The sequence below is a fragment of the Hyaena hyaena genome, unplaced genomic scaffold (genome assembly GCF_003009895.1).
Source record: "Hyaena hyaena isolate Hyena2069 unplaced genomic scaffold, ASM300989v1 scaffold_1191, whole genome shotgun sequence".
Lineage (NCBI taxonomy): Eukaryota > Metazoa > Chordata > Mammalia > Carnivora > Hyaenidae > Hyaena > Hyaena hyaena.
In genome coordinates, this window is record NW_024081825.1 from 161,373 (window position 1) to 173,477 (window position 12,105).

The 12,105-nt window shown below is 33.9% G+C and overlaps 1 protein-coding gene across 1 annotated transcript in view; it reads left to right on the forward strand.

Annotated features, from left to right (window-relative positions):
* LOC120224556 (protein eyes shut homolog) overlaps positions 1–12,105 on the forward strand; it is a 428,677-nt gene that overhangs the window by 124,810 nt on the left and 291,762 nt on the right. The window contains exon 3 of the mRNA XM_039222821.1: positions 5,139–5,368. Coding sequence (XP_039078752.1) covers positions 5,209–5,368 — 160 coding nt within the window. The 5' untranslated portion in view covers positions 5,139–5,208. The remainder of the gene's footprint in view (positions 1–5,138; positions 5,369–12,105) is intronic.

Sequence of the window (12,105 nt, forward strand, 5' to 3'; positions counted from 1 at the left end):
CTCTGTCCTGACAGCTCAGAGCCTGGAGCCTAATTCAGATTCTGCGCCTGTCTGTCTGTCTGTCTCTGTCTGTCTGTCTATCTCTCTCTGCCCCTCCCCCTCTTGTACTCACAAGCTCTCTCCCTCTGTCTCTCAAAAATAAATTAACTTTAGAAAAAAATAAAATATTTATATTATTGCATTTGTTTTAAAGATATTATTCTATTGCATAATGTTATGTTAAAACAAAAAGACGGGTAATAATGCCTGGGATTAATGTTTTCAGATCAATTCTTCCAGGTATAATTTTTGGTTTGATATTTAAGTTTTGTCTTGAATGGCAAGTGAGAATTTCACAAGTACTAACAGTAATATACATATTTCCTCTTTTAATGTAGTTATGCTAAATAAATGCATCTTAAATACCAAAATTTTCTGTGTTTTGCTTTCAGAAAGAATTCACTATGATTAGCTATTTTTGAAGTTATTAGATCAAACTAAAGACAATACAATATGAATTTTGGAGCTAGTGTACAATGCTGACAATTTAAATAAAATTTTGAAGCTATTTTTCAGTATGTTTCAAGTTCTATGATAGCATGATGTTCTCATGATTTTGATAGAAGAGAAATTAATCTGTTAGAACAGAAATTACATTCTTCTCTGGGTTTATTCCTATTAGCTACCACCACTGAAACATGACTAGGCATTGTCCATTATCCTAAGTGGGAATTGAAGGCCTGACCACTAAGAAACTCCACAGAAATAGTACAATTTTAGGGAAGACAAAATATAAAATTAGGTTATGCACACCGCTAGATCTACGGAAATTTATTCGGTCTTGTACTTTAAATGGGTATACTTTGCAAATGTTATCTCTATATAGCTATTAAAGTGAATGTATGACCCAGATATTAGGGGGAAAACTTGAAAGACCGTAAATACATTAATTCCAAACTGATAGAAACAATGATATATATCCAAACAACATAATACTTTGCAATTTAAAAAGGAAAATGAAGAACTTACCTACTGATAGGGCAGAATGCTAAGACTTACTTTAAGATGAAAAGGTAAAGAGTAGATTAGCATATCCTAGTAGGTAAAAAGATGAAGTAGAATGGAGTATAAAATAAAAGTATACTATTGTCATATAAAATAAAAGTATACATATTATTTGTACATCAAGTATATGTCTTTTAGTCCCTAGATTATTTTACCACTTTAAAAATATAATTACAATGATTTTTGAAGATTTGCTTCACCGTACACTTTTAAGAGCCACAAAGTCAAGATTCCTCCAGCTGAGTTTCTTTTTTTCATCGTAATTCTAAAAATTCTGCTTTTCTGCTTATGAAGCAAGGCTTCCAGGATTCACATTTGTGAGTGAGTCCATTCTTCCTTCTAAGAAATTGAGGCCAGACAAATGTATGCTAAACTGATAAAGTCAGCTGACAAGTTAAATCCCTCAAGCTGAAACAATGTGAATTGCTTGCTGCCTGCCAGGCAAATGATTTTTTAGAACTTTCTGGAAATGGGAGAATGGCAAGAATGAGACAATGAGTGGAGGGTTTTTCTTTCTTCCACCCAAAGCTGCCACAACATGATTAGCAATCACTGTCATATCCAAGGTACCTTTCTCTAAGGATCAGGCTTGATTTTGAGTAAAATTAGCATACCATTCAATCATTAATTCATTCAGAAAAGGGTTATTGGAGATTACTGCTTGTTATGCCAGTGACTGGTTCATCACTATATCCTTGTCCAAAGATACCAAGAGACAATCCAGCAGAATCTTTATCCTTATTATTTTAGACTGATAGTAATAAGAAAGGCAATGAAGTTTTACAATATTGGTGATTTAAAAAAGTTTTGAAAACCCTGAATCTTGATTTATTTGTAAGGTCTTATATACTCATGATTTTTAGAATGAAAAGCAATTACAAATTGAATGCTTCTTTTGTACATTACTAAATATATTAGTGTGACTATCATCTAATTGTGTTTAATAAATGTCCACATTTATTTGGTATCTTTAGCCTATTTTACGTAAAGTAAAAATAAGTTAAAATGTTATCAGAAGAAATTTTGTTTCCTTTTAAGTCTATTAAAAGTGAACAAAGTTTATTTTACTTCTAAAATAGGTAAGGTCATGGGGCGCCTGGGTGGCTTAGTCGGTTAAGCGTCCGACTTTCGCTTAGGTCATGATCTCGCGGTTCGTGGGTTTGAGCCCCGCGTTGGGCCCTGTGCTGACTGCCAGCTCAGAGCCTGGAGCCTGTTTCAGTCTGTGACTTCCTCTCTCTCTGACCCTCCCCTGCTTATGCTGTCTCTCTCTCCTAGAAATAAATAAAACATTAAAAAAAATTTTTTTAATAGGTAAGGTCATGACATAATTTATAATTTAAGAAAAGAAAAGCATTGAAAGTAGAGGGCTGCTAATAATAATATGTCAGATACAAAATTTGACCTTAAAAACAGGATATGTTAAATTAATGCTGTTTTCAAAATTTGATTTATGACCCTACTGTTTTAATTGATGGATCAATTAACAGTAATTATTTTGGTATAATCAGCAGCTGAAATGTGCAACATATTGATTTTTTCAGGTGAGACATAGACTCCCTTAGCAGCTACTGTAGGAGAATGAAGTAGTGACATTTAATTCAGCCTCATTTATTCCTGAAAGAGATAATTGACTGCAGTTCATGAAGTCCATAGCGAGAGAGAGACGAAATGGTGAAATCATTCAGAAACAATGAAAAAAAAATTACAATATGGAATACTGAGTAATAAATCCCATGAACTTCAAATTAGCAGTGCTTAATAGAAGTTACTTTATTTTTTTTACATTTTTTTCTTTTTATTTATTTTTTATTTTTTTCTTACAAATAGTTTATTGTCAAGTTGGTTTCCATATAAAACCCAGTGCTCATCCCCACAAGTGCCCTCCTCCATACCCATCACCCTACTCCCCCCAAGAAGTTACTTTAAAGGGACAAACTTACAAGTACAAAAGGGGAGAAATATGCTAATCTAACAGAAATCTGAGAAAGTTGATTGTAAGATTGCATCAAAAGTGTTAGAATTTATATTATTTATAAAACCAAATGTGTGTAATGGAGTTATGAAATGGTCCCCAAATATAAACTTATTTTCACTTGTTATGTTTTCTTGTTAGTACTGTAGTACATTGGAGGTTTACAAATATCGCTCAAATTAATTTATAAAATATTTCTTAGAAAGTCTACTTGGGGATAATCGTTGTCAGGGTTAACGTGAAGAAATGAGCAGAGATGATCCATCCATTTTTTGTGGATATTGTATTTGAAGAGAGAGAAGACAGTCGGGCTTAATCAAAAATATAAATATATGGTTACAACCTGTGATAAACATCATAAGTAGGAATTTCAGGTTACAGAATCTTTGTAAAACAAATGACCTATCAATTAGTATTATTTTGGTAAAATGTTTCCAAAAAATAATTTCATTTTCTTCAGCTTTTTTATTCCAATAAGTTGACATGGTAATAGACAGGAGATGCAAAAATGTCTCCAAATGTCAATCAGAAGATACCTTTGAGTGGACTTCTTTTGCTGAGGTTTTATCTTTATGACAATGTACAATGCAAAACTTTACTCATTCAGTTAAGTTGTTGTTTATTTGTATTGCAGCAAGATTTTTTTACTTAAAAAGATAAGTCTCCTAGTGATTATATCAAATGAAAATTCCAGAAGCACTACTTCCAAACAGTAATGTAACACTCATGTATATTCTGAAAACATTAATTCAATATATATTGTTTGCTCTGAATAAGGAGTTCTGCCGAAATAAGGAATTTATTTGTGGAGGAAAGGTAGAAAAACAATGACCAGTGTACAGCCTGTAGCTCTACATAAAATAAAATATATATATATATACTCCAAGCCAGTGGAAAATATTCTAACAGTGGTACATTGACATATGGAATTTTAGAGATGAAAGAAATATCAGTTTCATTTTAAGGACCAATGAAGAAAGCTATCTAGAGGAAATAATATAGATTTTGACTTGGCACTTTAGGTGAAACTTAGATAGGAAGAGAAGAGAAAGAATGCATAGAAAGTAATTCAAAGAAACATCCTATATTCAGAATGTTCAGAGTTTTGAAGGAATTGTAATCTCATTGGGTATGAGTGAAGTTAAGGTACTTATTAGGAATCACGATAAAATAAGTTGGGAAACAAAGAAGGATTCCATTATTAAGAGGCTTTGAATGTAAAAGTAAGGACCTTCAACTTAATTCAAAGGGATTTTGTTATTGTTCCATTATTTATTAAGGAAGAAAAAAATTAAACTGGTAGTAAAATTTGTGGGACAAATATTAATGGAATCACTTACAGGCATTTCTGAGGTACCTCTTGGATAACTCTTAGAAATGAATGCAAGTCACTTTGAGGAATAGATATTTCTAGTAATCAACCTAGAAATAATTCAAGTGCAGGCAGTTTTACCATTAAAAGGTAACATGGCCTAATTTTTTTTTAAAATTTTTTTAATGTTTATTTTTGAGAGAGAACAAGAGACAGAGCATGAGCGGGTGAGGGGCAGAGAGAGGGAGACACAGAATCTGAAGCAGGGTCCAGACTTTGAGCTGTTAGCACAGAGTCCAATGCAGGGCTAGAACCCACAGACTGTGAGATCGTGACCTGAGTGAAGTCAGGTGCTTAACCGACTGAGCCACCCAGGTGCCCCTGGCCTAATTTTTTAAATCTTAAGTACATGAAGGTTAAAATAGTCACAGTAGAGCCAAAATTCTACTGTGGCCAAAATTAGCCAAATTCTAATTCTTCAAAGTCAGAAAACTGACTTTTAGGCTTATGGAGGCTGATACATTCAGGTTTCTTAACTACTTAGAAGAAATTAATTTAGCTTCTCAGAACCACAAAGATGGACTGTAACACTGTGACCCACCTGAGGTCACATTCTAGAGCTCAGGCATTTTCAACATTTATAAATCTCACAAAATGGAAGCCAAAGATAATAATTCTCTTTACCCACATTTAAACTGTGATGTGTGTTGTTTTTATTTCATCTTATTTTAAACCAGAGTTTCTGTTATTTCTGTTTGAGTTCATGCACTTTTACTTATATTGTGTTTTCTGATCTTTTTATAAATCTAGATCCCAGGATTCCACTCTCTCTACAGTGTCTTCTGTTGCTCCGTCTAGTGCAACGGAAGGGATTGAGTCCATGTGGACCTCCCTCAGCACCGTATCTGTAGCGCCACCCATGTGCCAGGAGGACCTGTGTCACAATGGAGGCACTTGTCATCCTGTCTCCCTCCCCAGCGGTACCTTCTCACTGCATTGTGACTGCCCACTACATTTTACTGGCCGTTTCTGTGAACAAGGTAAGCAATCTTCATTTGTTTATAGAAACTTCTCCAGAGGGGACAAGAGAATTACAATCCTGTTGTAAGCACATTGACAGATACTAGCACAAACAAGAAACATCCGTATAATTTTATTTAAAAATGAATTCTGAAAGAATACTTTAGGTTCAGTATTGTAGAAGCAATCCTAAAATTTTATTTTCTTCATTAGGATTGCCATTCAAAATATATTTTCAATTGCCACAAAATATAAGTGTTAAAGTGGAAATGTAGTGCTCTTTATGTAGTTTCTTCTAAGATTATGGTATGTCCATCTTTTGTCACCATACAAACAATTAGGTTCTACTTTATACTACTTTTATTGCTTAGTTGTTAATCACATCACTATTTTTTGTTTTTCATAAGCAAATCCCCATATTTCAACTATTTTGTTAAGAGTATGTTATTTTTTGATGCTTAAGAACACTGTTTTAGCATTAATGGAGCTATTATGAATCAAAAGAAAATTTTCTTATTGTCAACATCTCTTGGCCTCCTAAGAGTCTCTCAGTTAATTAAAGCAGTGCTGGGCAATTAGAGCCAGAAACACCCTGGGCAGATTACAAAGGCATTAGGTCATGATGCATGTCCTTACACTAATAGCTGAAAAGTGACATTGTTTTCTATGTAAAATTAATCACTGGTTCTAAATTGAGGAGGTGAGGATGGGGATTTCTATTGGGTAGTGATTCAGATGGCAGAGAATTTTATTATTTGTCCGAGATTGTGTTAAATAATTCCTTTTTCAACACCAAAGTGTGAGACTTTTGGAAGCAAACTCATAGGTATGTATATGTTATTCAGCTCTTCTTGCCAAATGACCTTGTGTGACTGTTATGTGTTAATATTCAGCCGAGTAAGCAAGTAAATATAGTAAAAAGCACAGAAATGGAAACATGGTCTATTTTCAGGCTCAGTGTATAAATAATATGTGTCCTTAAAGTCTATTTTTTAACTGTAAAATGTTTTTGAAAACATCACTATTGCTTGATTTTTTTAGTGAATATTTCATACATCTGCAAAATAGGAGACTTGCCTTCTGCTACAGTGTGAGACCATTTATGCTACATTCTCTGCGTAGAGTTCTAGGGACATAATTTGAACTGTAAAGCTCTTTTAGACCCACACTTACCCATTTAAATCTCTGAGAGGGCTGTTTTTCTTTTTTTTTAATTTCAGGCTAGGTAGAGTTTTAGATAAATACCCTTCTTACCTTTATTAAACTATATTTTGATTTCTAATGTTTTTTATAAATCAAATTTACTAATGATAGTAAAATTGATATAATGAAATGAGGAGTCCTTAGTTATTGGCTGTCAATAACACATTGACAATCACACATGTTAGACTACATGTGAAACTTCCAGCCATAATCCTTATCTCTCCTGATGAATCCCCAATTTTCCCTCCTTTAACTCCTTACTGAGTAGATTTAATGCTGGATGTGTAGACCTCTGGAAAGAGAGAAATCCAGGTTTATTTGGAGTTAAACCCAAGGCTTGACTGAGATTTAATTTATTTGGTGTTTTGGGTGGCAGAATGTAGAAAACTGACCTCAGGAAAAGAATTGTGAAACTCTTTTTATATTTGTTGTTAGGGATATTTTATTTTTCTCTTTTTAGCACTATTAATCACTTCCTGCCTTCTACATTTTAATGTTTTTCTTGTTGAATTTATAATATTTTAAAACTAATAATTGGATGATATGTGTTGCAAAAATTAGGTAATCCACTATAGAGTATTAATTTCTAAGTGCAAAATAATCAGAAACTTTGAGTACATAATTATTACCAATTACAAGAGTTTTTAAAGAGACTTTAAGTGGGCAATAACTGAGGTTATGTTATACTGTAAACAAAATTCATGCAATAGAACTCTTTTTTATAGTATGAGTTATCATAGTATTATCTTGTTCTTTCCTCCTTTTTTGGGAAATATTTCAGTATAATACTAATAATGCAGTATAATATGCATTTTTAGAATGGGGAATATTATTTCGAAGTGTAAAAATTTTATGTAGTTTTAATCATTTATTCCCTAAATTTGAATTAAGTCATAATTCAGTCATAAAGTCAATAATAGGTTTTTGTTTTCAATCTAATGCTCTATATATAATTCACACTAGTATGCATTTTACAACCGAGATTGACAGATGAGGATGGGCACCTAAGATCCATGATTCAGGAATCTAATACCATGATGAGACTTCTTATAGCATTATCTAGATTGGCCAGATGCCATAATTTCTAAGTGTAGATTTTAATAAACAATGGTGTATGCCAGTTTCAGTGTTTCACTGACATGGTAATAATCTTGATTTGGATAAACAGTCCCTAAATCAGTCTGTCTCTGTCTCTGTTTCTCTCTAGGTATATATATGTATATATAAGAAATGTTATCAGTATTAAAATGTTTAGAACTTAAAGATAATTGCTATGAAAATAATTTTTTAAATGAGTCCTTTATTGAGTACATTCAACAGCTAAAAAATATGAAATTCTGCTTCAGGAATGAAATTTACATAATATCACTGTGAAGCATTCTGATTTACCAGACACTGCACTGAGTGTTTCATGCATCTTATTTCATTTAACCCTCAGAATAACCCAGCTGAAGTGGGAACTGTAAATTAACCCAATTTACAAATGAGAAATCTAAAGCCTAGACTCTATTAAATTACTCACCAAAGGTCATACAGCCTGTCTGTGGTAGAGGCAGGATTAGAAGCAATCTTCGCTGACTCCAAACTTCACATTTAACCACTTTGCTCTATTGCTACACTAGTTAGAATATCAAATTTAGCATGATGGCATGACATGGAATTTCTGAATTTTCTCATTCCTTAATCTCTACATTAAAAATATCTTTATTTCAGGGAAAAAAAAAGAACATTCTTTAAAAAATGAAATTGTAGGGGTGCCTGGGTGGCTAACTCAATTGAATGTCTGACTCTTGATTTCAGCTCAGGTTATAACCCCAAGGTCATGGGATTGAGCCCTGCATGGTGCTCCACACTGAACATGGAGACTGCTTAAGATTCTCTCCCTCTCCACCGCTCACATGTGCTCTCTCTTTCTCTCTCAAATAAAATAAAATAAAATTTTGAAAACCAGGAAACCAAAGAAATTAATGTTGATCTACTAAATTTTTACTGGAGAGAGGATTATTACTATGATCCACATAAAATTAAACTGTAAAGCATATTAGGTGACCTGGAAAGAATTGTATCTCCATAATGATTTCAGTAAAACTGAAATATAGAAAGTAGATGAATGAGATTTAAATTTCAGGAAAATCTGTTTATTAATGATGATGATACAGTTCTCTGAAAAAAATATATAATTGCACAGATATCTATAAGTAAAGATATGTTGGACATTGATTTTTCTTCACAACCTTGATTTTTTACTTCCAGTCAGTATTCTTAACTTGTGAGAGGATCTTAAAGTATTTTATTTTAACAACTTTGATTTTTCACAGCAAAATTGAAGTGTAAATTAAGTACAGACCTTAATTAAAATTGTACTAGATTCAGTAAAAAAGAGAAGGGATTTTTAGGGCTACGAGACTCAGTAATGGGTCACCCATACACGTTTCCTTTCTACTTGGCATTACGTAATGTGCTCTATTTTATCAAATCATTCCTGTCCAATCACCTAATAGCATTGACTTTTATAGAATTGGTTTGATTTAATATGCACTTTTGTCTCAACATATGCTATCTTAATTCATATTAGCTAAACCTTGTTGCCTACTTTATCATAATGATACTGCATCTCACCAGGGGAAACATAAGAGCATATATTCTCGCTTTGTTTTAGATGGCTACATGCAGGCAGATGGCTGTCTCCTACTGTAAAGTTCAGAGTGACAGATTTAGAATATCAGTGCCTTGTGATGGGGGAAAGCGTATGCCTCTGACTATTAATTATAGGATTAACATTTTTTAACAGCCCAATACTTTTTAGTGTTCTATAAAACAGTTTTATAAATAGTACAATAAAGGAGCATTTAAATGCCATACATTAAACCCAAGAAATCTTTTGTTTTATTTGATATCCTGTCTGTGTATATCCCATATATGTTTAAAGGTCAACTGTACTGAGTAAATTGCAAACCTAGAAATAAAAATGAGAGGTTTTAGTAGGCATTTTGTCTCATTATAAAATAAAGGAAAGACTGCCTTAACACCTGCCTTTGCTTTTACCATATTATTTTAAAGGCATATTAAAGTAGATTGAATTTATTTATTAACTTTCAATCAGGTGACTGAATGTCAGACATTCCAGCACCAAGAAGGCAGAGAAACAGAGCATTAATCAGCTTCTTATAATGATGATTTATCTCCTTTGCAAGGAACTGATGGTCTACATCACCAGCAAAAGGCCAAGAAATGAGTTTTGGCATTTTCAAACATAATACTGAAAATTCTCATGTCTGAAAATATATTTTTTAAATCCTAGAGCAGTGCTGTGTGTTAGTAAACAGCAACTGCTGAAATAGGCAGATGTTAAGTTGAAAATGAATGGAGATTGAGTCAAGGACAGGGGCTGAAAGGAGACAAGATTACCTATTATCAAAGACAGAGGATTTCATTTTTGAAGGCAATGGTGGGCTGAAGGGCTCTAGTCTTCTCCACTATCAGTTGCTGTACACTCTCCAGCCAGGAGTTCTGTGTTCAGTTAGTGGAAGAAGACAGCTCCCTCTTCATCTCAGTGATTATAACTATGTAAAAAGTAAATGTCCATCAATCTCTCTACTTATACTTGTAATAATCCAGAAATTTCCATATAGGATGAAGAGGAAATATACATACCCTTCTATGAAAAAAGACTGATACGTATTTGTCTCCTTTATTACCTTAATTAACATTTTTTATTCTACTATAATTCAACACATTAAATAAACATTAGGTGAACACCTAACATGTATAACACATGGAAATTAGTTGTTAGAGGTAGTATGAAATTAAGAAAGTACATTTTTGTCTTTATGTCTGTAAGTTGTTCACATGAGGTGTGAAATGGGAGATGCAAGGAAAGGAAGACTGAGCTACATAGTCTCAGCTCAACATCACCTCCTCCTTAACAATGTACTACTTAGGAACTATATTAGTTTTCTGTGAATAATCACAATGCAACTTAGTGACTTCAACAATGCAAGTTTATTATCTTAAAGTTCCATAAATCATGGAGCATCTGGTGGCTCAGTTGGTTAAGTGTTCAGCTCTTTGATTTCAGCTCAGTCATGATCTCACAGTTCATTGCATCAAGCCCCACCTTGGGCTCTGTTATTAACAGCATGGAGACTAGTTGGAGTTCTTTCTCTTTTTCTCTCTCTGTCCCTCCCTTTCTAGTCTCTCTTTCTCTCTCAAAATACATGAATAAGCTTTGAAAATCTGTATATTAAAGTCCTATAAATTGAAAGACTGTCAAAATTCTCAGTGGGTTAAAATCAAGATATTGACAGGGCTGTGTTTCTTTCTGGAGGTTCTAGGGAAGAATCTATATCCTTTCCTTTTCCAGCTTCTAGAGACCTTAATCATTCCTTGGTTCATGACCCCCTTCATTCATCTTCAAAGCAAACAATGGTGAGCCGAAACTCTTTCATACTGTTACTCCGTCTATGCTTCCACCTCCCTTTCCTATATTTAATGACCCTTATTATTGCATAGAGCTCATTCAGATAGATAATCCAGGATAATTCTTGTATCTCAACATCGTTGATTAGCAATTTAAATTCCAAGTGCAGCTTTGGGGCACCTGTGTGGCTCCAGTGGTTAAGCATCATCTGACTGTGGCTCAGGTTATGATCTCACAGTTCATGGGTTCCAGCCCCACATCAGGTTCTGTGCTGACAGCGCAGAGCCTGGAGCCTGCTTTGCATTCTTTCTCCCTCTCTCTCTGTTCCTCCCCCACTTGCACTCTGTTTCTTTCTCTCAAAAATAAATAAAGATTTTTTAAAAATTAAAAAAAAAGAATTTCAACTGTGCAGGCTTAATGTCCATTTGCCATGTAAAGTAACATTTACATAGATCCTACGAATTAGGATGTGGACATTTTTGGGGGCCCATTATTCTGCCTATAGGACTTGTAGTCATTCCTCAGGGTATTTACAGGATCATATAAGTAGAAAAGGAAGTTTATTATATGGCTATCTGATGCTCACAAAATTGAGCAAAGCAAGTGGAACCAACTTGGAAAATATACTCTGAAGGATACTCTTGAGGACCAGGAAACAGGGAGCAGGAACAGTTTGGAGCTCCACCACCACTGAAGAAGAGCTTATACTGTCACTGTGCTCTGAGTCATTTGCTTAAGATTCAGAGTCCCAAGAAGTATTTTGAAACTGTCTGATTGCAAAATCGCAGCCACTTGCTAACTCACTGCCTGAGCAGGACAGAAAGGAGAGAGTAAGAGAATTCATCCTTTACCTTAGGCCCTAAGTAGATCATAAAACCTACCAAGATCTGAAACAATGGGCCTCTTAATTATTTCCACACAAAAGTAGAGTCATTCACACAGGGCTTTTATAGCACGCACGTGCACACACACACACACACACACACACCTACACACACACACACCTTAATCTTTTCCTTAAAAATTCTTCAGATATTTCTTTTCCCTGTCCTCATCACTCCCCTATTTTCTGTTTTCTCCTTGAATTCTTGTATTTTTATTTATTTATATTGCAGACTCATTTAGCAAAACTTT